We start from the raw sequence: 13117 nt of genomic DNA on the forward strand, positions 1-13117 counted from the left end.
AAAGGGTGGCAGCAAATTGTAGGTTTTCAAAGTTGCATCTAAATGAAACCAAAAGACCCGTTTGTCCATAATGCACGTAATCATATTTTCAGTCTCAGGCACGGTGGCGGAGGGATGATGCTTTGGGCTTGTGCTTTATAGATGAAAAACAGCAATATACACAGAGACAACTACCATAGATAGAAAGAGCAGGGAACCAAACAAACACACAGACCTTTATATGTACCAACAAACATTTAAATAAAGAGAAACATCTTAACCTTATATAAAATAAAGTAGAAAGAAAGAGGAAATGCTGTCTTTACTGCACAACACTGAAGAATAAAATTAGCGGTATACTATGGTGAATAAACAATAAAAAAATACATCCAAATAGTTAAGGATCCTTTAACTACCAACCAAAGCTGATAAAACTGTAAAAAAAAAATAATAATAATCTGACTAAATAAATAAATGCATTGATAAAATTGGTAAAAAAGTGTATCACTCCTTTAACTAGGCTAATGAAGACAAAGAAGAAAATTGAGCAAAATGAAAAAAATTATAATTAACAAAAAAAAAAAAAAAAACCTATGATTTAATCCTGAAACTCAGAGGGAAGACGGATAAAAAGCAGACCTAAATCCTCCATTTGGATGTGAGACACCGACAAATTCGTACAAAAAATTTACTACTTAGATTTTTTTGAGTTTTTTTTCCCCCACAAATTCCGTTTTACATTTATCTTTTTTCTAAAATAAATTGTATGTTTTGGTACCCTTGAAGTTAAATGTAATCAGTTTTAGACCCTGGTAAAAAACTTGAAAACCTCAGAATTGAAAGATGAATAATTTCTTTTGAACATATGAAAACACAGGCCATTATAAAAATGTCAGCATGAGGTACAAATAAAGGAAGAATGGCTATGATTTCTGCATGGACAGTTGACTTTAAGCTACGTGAAGAGACTCCAGACTGCAGCGGCTGAGTGTCAGAGGCGACGGGATAGACAAGGCTGACTTATGTCCTTGAACAGAACCGCAGTGGGCAGGAAATGAGGGAGGATGCTGGGAAATGGAGATGAAACACCAAATGACAAAGAGATAAAATAATTTGTAAAATGTCATGTGGGGGGCGGACGATGACATGAGACATGAGTTTGAACCAAACAGGCAATCTGTGGGAAAACAACGCTGGTATTTAATCTGTTTAAGAGCTGGTTTTCATGTCTAAATGGTCTGTTTTTTTGTTTTCACCTGTTTGGTGATCATGTCTGCAGGCAAAGCAGGAACAAACCCTTCCTCCCTTTACTCCAGTACTGAGAATAAAGGCGGGTCCGCTTCATGCCTTTGCCTAAAAATGAGAGCGATTCTCTACTGTGGGCTTTTCAGGCCAGATCAATCAGTTGATTTTAAACAAGCACAAACCTCCAGCCATTAGTCATTTTCTACTTCTGCTTCGTGCCTATTTAAGGCAACCAAGCTCTGTGGTTTCATTACGGAGACCCAAAATGAAGTACCTCCTCGCACAGGTTGTACGCGAGACCTTCAGGTAGCAAAACGGCGCCTTAAATAGAGACAGAAAAGGATTAATGACTGGAGGGATGCTGAGCGATGCTGCTTTCAAAGCCCTGGGACAGTATGGGAATCCTCAGCGTTCTGGTCAAGGACAAAAGGGGCCAGTGAGAGTGGAGGAAGAGAAAAACAGAATTTCGGGGGTCAACCTACTGGAAGCATGGTCAACCCACGGCCTCCACCACTGCTTTTTTTTGGTCTTGGCTTTCGCTCGCTGTGCTCCTAAAATTTCACAAATACATCAGTGCAACATATCATAAATGTAAATGATAATTTAAAAAAAATAAATAAAAAGTTGACAAATATAGGTTGCATCACCAGTAGATGTACAGCAGTTTGCAAAAGTATTCAACCCCCCCTGTACTACATCAGTTTATTCTATTGCCATTTTACGTCACAGACCAACAGAAAGTAGCACATGTGAAATGGAAGGAAAAAAAAGGATAAAAAGTGTTTAATTCCACCCCCAGAGTAGTTAAGCATCCATTTTCTCACGCTTTACAACTTTCTTTTCCAGTTTTGCACATTTATAGACGCTAAAACTCAGTCAGACTGGTAGGAGAGCATCTGTGAACATCAACTTTCAAATCTTGTAGTACATTATTATTTGGATTTAGGTCTGAGCTTTGACCGGACCCTTCTAACACATGGATAAGTGTTGATTTGACCCTTTCCGTTGTTGCGCTGCATGTTTAGGGTTGTTGTTCTGTTGGACGGCGAACCTCTGCCCCAGTCTTCCACAGTTACAACTGGTTTTGTTCCAGCTACAACCCTCTACCCCTAAAGTACGACCAGCTTCTCTGTCTCTGCCGAAGACTGGCCTCCTCATAGCATGATGATGATGATGATGATGATGATGATAAAATTTGTCTACTGCCACTAAACCAGTGGTTCTGAAAGTTTTCAGACCATCCCAACAAAATGGGTAAAAAATGTAACTTTTTTTTAAAAAAGAAATTTAATTTTAGAATTTATAACATATTTATGGGTTCATTTATAACAAGGGTTTCTAACAACTAGAATGTTTCAACATTGCCGCACAATTTTAACTTTATAATATTAACAGCGATATAAATAGCTTTTAGTCTGACTTGGACCTGTGGTCAACTTTTAACTAGCTATGAACCTCATATCACAAAAATATTTTCTAGCCAATGATATTAAAAGATAAACATAAGTTACATTAAGTTTTGTACTTTTTTAGGAGTTTATTAAAAGTATTCATCATATTACTGACTGCAGGTACAGACCAAACAGCAGGGGTGATGTTTTCACATTTACAAGGCCTGTATTTTCTGGTTTGAGAATCACTGCACTAAACATACATAAACGCTCTGCGAAAAAGATAGCTCACCAGTTTTTTTAAATACCTCATCTAGAAAATTTGATAATTTTTATGGTTAAATTAAATAAACTATTATTTTAGTTATATTCGGTTTATGAATAAAAAAAATAAAAATCAAACCTTTAGAAGAAGCTGTAGCGAGGAGAAATTACAACGCATTTCACATCCTGATGACTTAAAAACAATTACTGGATTAGTGGGTTTTATTTAGTGCCACACTGTTCACGTTTTATTTAAAAAAAATAAAAAATAACTGTCTCCTTTTCCTTTCACGTCACAGTTATGTGATACTTTCAGTTTATCTTTCACATAAAAAAAATGTGGCAGAAAAAGTTTAAAGGTTGCAAATACTTTTGCAAATCCCTGTAGCTGCTTTGTTAGCATCATTACACATAATAAGCATCATTTGAGCCTCATTATGGGCTCCATGGGGGAGACGCCGCGACAGGCTGCATCATACCATCATCGTCATCTTCCTCCTCGGGCCGGACGGCCGTCTGTCCGTCGGCAGACTCCTGCGCCAGGCTCAGCAGCTTCTCCTTGCCCCTCTTAAACTTTTGCTGCCTCACCTTAATGCGGTCCATCCTGATTAGATCAGAGAGGCGGTGAAAAGACGCAGAGGAACATCACCGCACACTGTCCATAAACATCTCCAGGCCTCAACGTGGAAATAAGAGTATGTTATATTACAGCGGAGTGCTCATTAGCCAAGGTGAGTGGACATCAACTGGGCTCATGAGGAACTGCTGAGGAAACTATAAGTAGTGGAAACACATTGCTTTTAGGTGGTATGACATACTAATAGCTGCCTTCCAGGAAACCATAGAGACTGAGCCAGGAGATGCTTTTAAACCACAACAATCATGTTTACTTAATTATGGACCGACTTACACCTAACGAGGTTCACCAAATACACTGGAAGAGATAAAGGCATTTTACTATGCAGCAGATTAGTGTCAGCAAATCACACAAATACAGTAAAGGCTGGACTTCCTACATGTTTCACATTTAGTCCAAAGTCCAATTTACCTTTAAGTCCTTGAAATAAAAATATAGAAGGTAACGGTACATTTATGTATCTATGTATGCATGGATAGAGAGATAGATAAAAGGCATGGACAGATGAATAGGGGAAAGACGGATGGATAAATGAATACATGGATGGAAATACAGATGGATGGGTGGATGGAAGGTTTAGGGGATGACAGATAAATTGATAGATGGATAATAATAATAATAATAATAATAATAATAATAATAATAATAATAATAATAATAATGTTCAATAATCCTCTTTGTTTGTCATTGCAACATACATTTCAGTGAAACTTGTCCTCTGAATTGAACCCATCCCTTAGTAAGCAGTAGGCGGTCACTGTGCAGTGCCCGGGTGGCATTCTGGGGCTAAGGATCTTGCTCAGGGAGTGGCAGTCTGTGGGATTCAAACCCAGAACCTCCAGGACACAACCCCACAGCTCTAACCACGAGGCTACCACTCTCCAATGAAAAAGACAGATAAATGGAAAGATGGACGGACGGACTGTCTAATACTCACACTGTAATAACAGAACTAAAAATACGTCAAAATTTCTTGAAATTAGTGTATTTGTCCTCGATTTGAGCACATAAATAAGATGATTTGCCAATGGAATGAGGTTTTTGCGCTTAAAATAGGAACAATTCATCTCCATCATCTTATTTAGAGGGCAGAATATCTAATTACCTTTTTTTTAGGGGTCAAAATACTCATTCCATTGGCAGATCCTCTTATTTACCTGCGCAAATCCAGGACAAATACACTAATTTCAAGAAATTTTGACTTATTTTTAGTTCCGTTTTTGCAGTGCTGTGACCACTGATGGACCACATTCATCGTTCTGATTAAAAAGCTCCAACTCTCAGCTGACAGCCGTCTAACTTTGGGACATTCACATCTGCAGAGCTGTTAAAATCCAGGTCAGACAAAGAACGCACGCAGTCCCAAGAATAAGTCATAAAAGTGGTTCTGGCTCTCGTCATCTGTTCTTCCTCTGCATAAATGGGCTCCCACAAATATAGTTTATCTCCTGTTGAAAAAGTTATCGTCGCGACAACAATCTTAAGGTACTAAGAAATATTTGAGCTAAATCATTTTCAACACCTGATGAACGTTTCCGTCTGAACACCGGACATCCATGGACGTCTTTTTAAACGGCTTTTTCAGCCCGTGAACATACTTTCAAAGCTGCATGATTCAACCCATTTTTAACAACCTCTCAGCCACATTTAAGCGGCAGTATGCCATATCATATGGATTGCTTTTCAACTTTCAGTCTACAACCATTTTAAAGATTTCATAGACTATTAAAACAAGAACTAAACTAAGAGAGAAAATTCCTTGCCTTTTAAAAAAGGTATTCCTGAAGCCAAATCACACAGAAAACCCACCATATTCACAACAAAAATAATTTTTGTTGAACTAACAACAAAATAAAATCCTGAAAAAATTGTTTGGCTTTACTCCACAAGACTTCAGCTGCTTTTAACGAGACCAAAACAAAGCCTTTTTTCAAAAGTACCTCCTGCCAAATCAAGAGCAGTTTCCACATGGCAACCACAAACGGCACGCTGCATAAACAAAAAGGTTAAACATTGTGAGTCTCACTGTCTCTTCAGCTGCTCCACTGATTTGCTCTCCTCCTCCAGCCGGGCTTTCACCGCCTTCACTATGGTGGCCTGGAAAAGCTCCGCTCCTCTGCAACACAAAAACATTAGGAAAACTCAAAGTCCCTGTGTGCAACAACGCTTGGTTAATTGTCCTGTTTTCAGCATGTATTAAGTAAACGAAATCAGTCATTTACGCCATAATTTCTGGGGCCTTTTGTACGTCTGAAATCTGAATCGCTGACATTATGATTTCTCCATTTCTTTCTGACAAAATAACTCAAATTTGAAATGTTATTACATTTATCAAATTAAATATACAAAAAAAAAACAAAGCACATGAATTATTACAACTCAACACATCAAATAATATTCATTGGGAACATAAAGCAAACTAAAAATGTCACTGTTCCCTCCCTCTGGTGGCTTTTTAAAAGTACCTGGACGCGAGGACCTGCGACGCTCTGATATCTGCCACCACATGCAGGAAGTAGTAGCTCATGAAGACCCGTCTCTGCAGCAGCAGGAAGGCGAAGCAGATGCTGTCCCAAATTATCCCTGCCTCGTCTTTGGGCAGCTCACAGAAGTCTCCGCTGGCTGGATGTGACATAGAATCAGATTTATTTGTAGACATAAACAGCTTTCAGTTCCAATCTTTACTCTACTCCCAAAGAACTAGAAAGTGTGTTGGAGTTAAAATGTAACCTATCATTTCATTTGTACACTATTACAACTAGAAACTATGAATCAGATTTTTTCCAGTCATTCTAACTTTATGATCTGGTATCCCACAGGGTCCTATCCTGGGCCATGTCTGTAGGTAAACCTCATCATTTCTCGTGTATGTACGTATGTTTATAACAGTAAAGACTGAGCCAGTAGTTGCTCCTAAACTACAAGAGTTTTTGTCATGTTTACTTAATCATAAGACTGAGTCACACCTACTGGTATTAATCAAAGAAGGTGAAATATATATTTTCACATTCTTATACACTAAATTAGTCCCCGTTAAAAGGGAGTTTTCCTCTCCACTGTCGCTTCATGCTTGCTCAGTATGAGGGATTGCTGCAAAGCCATCAACAATGCAGACGACTGTCCACTGTGGCTCTACGCTCTCTCAGGAGGAGTGAACGCTGCTTGTCAAGACTTGATACAATCTGCAGGAAACTTTTTGACCAATCTGTCTGATTTGATTGAATTTGACTTTGTAATGTGCCTTGAGATTACTTGTTTCGTGAATTGGCGCTACATAAATAAAATTTAATTGAAATGAACAAATATTATGAGATGGTAAGTGGACAAATCTTTAAGGCTATTTCTAGTCATACTGATCACTCAAAGTGCTTTACACCAGAGCCACATTCCCCCAATCACAAACAGTAACACGCACACATCCGTACACTGACACGTCGATCAATAGGTAACTTGGAGTTAAGTGCCTTGCCCAAGGGCACACCGATATGTGGCAAGTGGAAGCTGGAATCAAACCCACAGCCTTCCTGTTGCAAGATAACAGTGATCCACAGTTGGTGCAAGAGAAAGAACATGTTTCATCGTGTCAAAATGTAATACTTTTCTAGACTATTTCCAGATTTCTCTAAACATGTTGTGAGTGTAAATACAAAATGTCGCTATGAATTTTTCATGGCTGGATGGAAAGATGGACAAGGTGATGGTAAAATCTCACATTCAGTGACATTAACGAATTATCTAAAATCTAACAGTTAAAACTTCATAATCTGGTGTCCAACAGGGCTGCACGCTGAGCCCATTTTCTTTTAGTACGTATATATAAATGACATAAATTTTGTATGCAAGCAATGTGATTTTACATGTATGCAGATGATTAAGTTATTTTCACTCATACAAAAGAGGGTGAAAGCACACTAACAAATCCAACAGTAAAGGTTTTTCTATAAAAGTTAGCAGTTTTTAGTTTTTCTATAAAAGTTAGGCATTCATCTGCAGAGAATACAGGTCATCTCAAGTATATAAATACTGTGCATTTCTTTACATTTGGGTTCCAATCTTACTTTTAAAACTCACCAACAAGAGGCCCTTTTCAAATTATGGTTAAATATAATGAATTTCATATCTATTAAGCTGAAAACACAAAAGTGCAGTCCCCTTAGTCACTCAGGCAGCGCTGCGTTAAAATGTATTGAAACATGAAAATTATTTAGATATACAAGAGCATAAAGTTTACTCAGCAACTTTTGACAGTTTATTACTATAATATTCTAGTCTACCTGTTAAACTTGTGACAAAGAATACACTTAACTTACCTAGACAGAGATATTTCACGCTAAAGAAGGGTGCACATTTAATCTCTGACAGACTTTCTTCACGTTATGAGGATCATGTTATAAATGACAAAGATGGGATCCTAGATGATGATTAGAGGTATCATTTACTCACCCAGGTTGGTCGTTTTGGTGTTTAATTCGTAACCTTTGATGGTGCACGCCAGACTGAACAACTGGATTAACCAGCAGTGGTTGTCTATCAGAGTGTTGATGTAGCCACAAGCCAGGATCTACAATAAAACCGTCTTTAATAAATACTGATATACAAATCAAATGCTTTAGTTCATGTCATGATTGGTTGTTATACATTATTTATCAAAAAAGTAAGTTGACATACCGACAAAATGTTCTTCATTGTGATTACAAAGATGTTATAGGCAATCAGAAAGTCCCAGTAGTGGAGGATCTTCTTGATTGGCTTCAGCAGCAGGTCACCACCAAACAGCAGGAAGTAGAAGCAGGCTACAAGGTAACCCATACAAAAGACGCTGATCCGCGTGGTCCCGGTGATGAAGATGATGGTGAGGACGAACCAGAACAGGTAGCTGAACATGATGACCTTTAGCATGTCCAGGTACGACCTGGGCGAAGAGAAAAAGAAGCACTACATGTGAGCAGAAGGCTTCTGCTCAGAGTTGATTGTGGTCTGGGGTGGTTGGCAGTCTCTATGTTTGGCCTGTGCTCCTGTTCCTCTGCAAGCCTGAACGAGATGACTTGCAAGAGGTGATTTAAAAGTGGCTTCAAATGAGCTTAACTTTCTTATAATCAATATACCTTCAGGACTTCTGAAGGTCTTTAAAAGTTTTTCTCTGGGCTTTGGCTTTTTAATACATCTAGATGTGCACAAATCACTCCCGTTCTCTACACCCTGCATTGGCATGTGGTGCGTTTTAGAATAGATTTTAAGATTTAACTGTTTCTTTTTAAAGCTTTAAATTGAGTATTTGTAAATACAGTAGAAAAGAAACGCACCACATTAAAATATCATTTATACTGAAAAACAAACAAATGTGATTCATATCCAAAAAATGTTTTTTTATGAAAATAATAAAATCCAGCTAATAAAATTAAGAAATACAGTCACATTCAATAAATTAGAATAACATTGAAAAGTTAATTTGTTTCAGTAAACCAATTCACTAAATTAAACATTATGTAGGTTAACTACATAGACTGATGTGTTCCTGCTTTTATTTCTAGTAATTATGATGATTTTCTACTTACAGCTAATGAGAAGATTAGAATATTACAACAAATCAATAAAAATATATCTAAAAAAAAAATCAAGATATTAAATAGGGCTAAAGATCCTATAATCTTGGAGCAGTGATCAAATGGGCTCCATCACCTTTTATCTAGAAAGATAAGACGTCCAAATGCAGCTGAGATGTCGACTTCAGTCACAGCACTGAGGTGCATTAAAAAGGTGTTTGCGTGCATACAATTTTTAATGGGATTTGGAAAATAACAGGAATAAAAAAAATAAATCCTGGAGTGATATGCTGTTATTTCTTTCCAGTCCACAGGTGAGCTGCTGCGTTCGAGAGATGGCCAATTTTACCCATTTTTGAGTATAGACCAGTGCCGGACTCTAGCAGTGATATTACGAATGCATAAGTGACTTGCTCAAATTCATTTAAAGGAAATAAAAGCTTTTACCTTTGGCTATGGGTTAGTAGTAAAACCCAGATACCCCTTCCTAGCTCATTCTGATGGATCTGTAGGTGTTCCCAGACCAGATGGGGAATACAATCCATTGAGCGGGTTCTAGTTTAGCCCCAGGCTGTGAGAGAGCAGCCATCTTTTTTTCCACTTAAAAACCACCTCATACTCAGTTTGCAAACTGCCCCAGTGCATGGCGAAGGTCAGGGCTTGAAGTTGCCAACAGATGCAAAAAGCAGAGATAAGACCCTGAATCCCCAAAACCAGACGTTCCTCCTTTCCATGACCACTCCTTTAGACTCTGTGCATTAATAACACAAACAGGGTTGTGGACAAACGTAGAGCCCCAGCCTGCGCTAGGAACAAGCTTGACATGGTGTCATGAATGCAAACTTTCTTGCATATGCTGTTCCTGCAGCTTTCCTGCAAATTTCTCCAGGCGACACGGTTGCAAATCCTTTTTCCCAAATCCAGAACACTGTTGAGGACTTCAGTACCGGCCTCCCGTTACCCCGTCAGTAACTGCTTAAACGTACAGATCTCGTCTTGGGTCAAGACGAGAGCCACACCGGTCCTCTCGGATCCGATGTCTGAGAATCGCTCCGCGCCTCCCTTTCATTTGAACATGGCTGCTCACGCACTGCAAAAATGGAACTAAAAATAAGTAAAATTTTCTTAAAATGAGTGTATCTGTCCTTGATTTGAGTGGGTAAATAAGATTATCTGCCAATGGAATAAGATTTTTACACTTAAAATAGGAACAATCCATCTCCATCATCTCATTTCAAGTGCAGGATATCTAATTATCTTATTTCAGGGGTCAAAATACTCATTCCATTGGCAGATAATCATATTTACCTGCTCAAATCTAGGACAAAAACACAAATTTTAAGAACATTTTACTCATTTTTAGGTCTGTTTTTGCAGTGCGGCACCAAACAAGACCAACTGAACCTTGTTTACAAGCTGTGGTGATTGACAGATGTGGTTACAACACACTTTAGCCTCCAGAGAGCATTCATATAAAAATGCTGGTTGAAGTCCAGTGTTGAGTGGTTTAAAGTCCACGGCTCTGCTGGTGGTACACAGCCATGTTCGCCAAGCAGCAGCTGCTAAAATAACTGAGGATCCAAACCTCTCTGTTGCTTTGTGCGCGATCGGCTCGTGAATCACCTTCAGCGTGTCTCTTAATGTCAGGGCACCGGTAAGAGTCTGATCGATGGATGGGAACCAGAGTCGTAACCTGATGCCGTTGGCTCCTCTCGGCTACGGCCGGTGCGTGTTCTCTCGGCGTCCGACATGTTAAAATCATGTGAAAGCATCCAGCGCCGTTCACGCGAGAGGCCATTAAAGTGGTGAAAACAACGGATGCGGCGCTCATTACCGCGATGTGCGTGGGACCACAGCGGCAACTACAGCTCTGATGAAGTGGGTTCGGCTCGGACGCCGCGTTGATGGGCCGGAGAGGCTGAGTAAGTGTCCTCCTTCATCAGCGGGAGAAAATACCTTTTCCATACTTAAAAGCTATTTATTGAGTTAGAGTACAGGGCAAAAGCGTCTGAGATGCAGCGTGACGGACAGAGTGTTTTTGTGGAATATGGATTTCTCCTCCCTGCGCCATATATCCGTAATTCGATCCTGGAGGGAAACGATGGAATAAGTGCAGAGCTGCTGTGGCACGGACAGACGGCTGTGCAGCTTTTCCTCTTTCTACAAGGGCTTGTTGATGGACACAGAGTGCGTTAATAAAACACTTGTCCACTTTGCGCATCAAAACAGTGGAATGTGAAGAGCACATAATCAATGACTGTGGACAGGTCAGGATGCTATCGCTGTGTTTTCTCCCTCCTCTCCCCTCTGAAAACCTGCTGCTCACGTTTTTCTGTGTGCAAAGGCAGAATTTAGCTGCGGTCCTGAAAATAGGTCAAAAGTCGCATATCTAATCCATGGTTATTCGGTGGTACTTAAACTGGTTTTGTTGAGGAGTGCCTTGCAAAAGAAATGTTGAAGTAGTCTATATTTTTTCACATTACAATGTATGTATGTATGTATGGATGGATGGACAGATAATATCAAAATAGATGGATGCATTGTTGAATGGATGGACACACTGCAAAAACGGAACTAAAAATAAGTAAAATTTTCTTAAAATTAGTGTATCTGTCCTTGATTTGAGCAGGTAAATAAGATCATCTGCCAATAGAATAAGGTTTGTGCACTTATTAAAATAGGAACAATTCATCTCCATCATCTTACTTCAAGTGCAGGATGTCTAATTATCTTAATTTAGGGGTCAAAATACTCATTTCATTGGCAAATGATCATATTTACCTGCTCAGATCAAGGACAAAAACACTATGTTTAAGAACATTTTGCTTATTTTTAGATCGGTTTTTGCAGTTCAGATAATATCAAAATAGATGGATGCATTGTTGAATGGACGGACAGATGAATGGATCCCTGGACTTATAGGCCATCCATCCATCCATCCAGACATCCATCCATCCATCCATGGATGGATGGATGGATGGACCAAACATTTTTCCACAGTATTTCCTTCTTGCACATCAATCCAGGTCTGGAAAATGCGTAAGTCACATCCCTTCAATAATTACTAACAAGGCCCACGTTTTTAAATCATCTGGCACAAAACAATTTAGGGAATTAAAATGTTTAGAAAAAAAATTTATAGATGGACATAAGATGCCTGAAGTGTTGTTTTCTGTCACTGTTAAATCTGGAAGGAATACATGAACAGAGGTGAGAAAAGTTTAAAAGAAAGAAAGTTTGCGATGCGGGTAAATGGCTCAGATACTTGACTTTTCAAACTTGCATAAAAAACAAAAAAACAAACTCAATCTTCTCCTGAAACAAGGTTTAATGTCTCAGACTTTGAAGCTCCTGGTGCAGACCATGGCCCTTTAATATCTGACTAATAAAACTGTTTCATATTGCTCTAAATAAACTCTGACACCACAAATACTCAGCTGAATGGTTTTGATAGCTTCAGCTGTATGGAGCACATTATGCTTGACTTTATTGTCGACATTCGATACCGTTATGCATCAATTACTCTGTCTGCTTCACTTCCTTTCCATTTCAGCATGTTTGCCTCTGTACTAATGACTGCCAAGCAATGGCACCAAAATAACTGTAGGACATCTCTTTTAGGTCAATATTTTGTGTAAAAAAAAAAAAAAAAAAAAAAAAAAAAAAAAATCTCTTGGAAATCGTTTAGAAACGTGACGAACTGCAGCTGACTTCCTGCACGCAGCACAGGGAGGACGGAAAATGGACGTGAGCTGCTGTACCTGCAGTGGATGAAGTCGGGGACGGGGTTGTGGACGCTGAAGGAGGCTGCGTCCAGGTCTCTGCAGATCTCCACGTTGTCCCCGGCCATGATGCGCACCGCCGCCTTGTTTTCGTCGTCAAAGACCTGCCTCTGGAGAGAGGCGCAGAGCAGCAGCATGAAGTCGTCTGGAAGGAGAGGAGAGGAGAGCGTTTGTAAGGGAAACATGTGAATTAATCAGTTTACACTGATCCAAAACAGTGTTATAATCTCTCCTTTTGTCTACCGAGAATATTTACTCAAATTAATACATCTGTAC

General features: G+C 39.1%; 1 protein-coding gene across 6 annotated transcripts in view; it reads right to left on the reverse strand.

Moving 5' to 3' along the window:
* The window catches only part of LOC105932247 (piezo-type mechanosensitive ion channel component 2), a 148437-nt gene that overhangs the window by 29862 nt on the left and 105458 nt on the right, over positions 1-13117 (reverse strand). For 5 of the 6 annotated variants that reach the window (XM_021320874.2, XM_021320868.2, XM_021320870.2 and 2 more), the window contains 7 exons: positions 12821-12986; positions 8185-8428; positions 7960-8077; positions 5982-6138; positions 5543-5632; positions 3359-3483; positions 1707-1775 (listed from right to left, as the gene is read on the reverse strand). In XM_021320874.2, coding sequence (XP_021176549.2) covers positions 1707-1775; positions 3359-3483; positions 5543-5632; positions 5982-6138; positions 7960-8077; positions 8185-8428; positions 12821-12986 — 969 coding nt within the window. The remainder of the gene's footprint in view (positions 1-1706; positions 1776-3358; positions 3484-5542; positions 5633-5981; positions 6139-7959; positions 8078-8184; positions 8429-12820; positions 12987-13117) is intronic. The other variant, XM_021320871.2, reaches the window with a different exon arrangement.

Source organism: Fundulus heteroclitus, chromosome 6 (assembly GCF_011125445.2).
Source record: "Fundulus heteroclitus isolate FHET01 chromosome 6, MU-UCD_Fhet_4.1, whole genome shotgun sequence".
In the NCBI taxonomy this organism is placed as follows: domain Eukaryota; kingdom Metazoa; phylum Chordata; class Actinopteri; order Cyprinodontiformes; family Fundulidae; genus Fundulus; species Fundulus heteroclitus.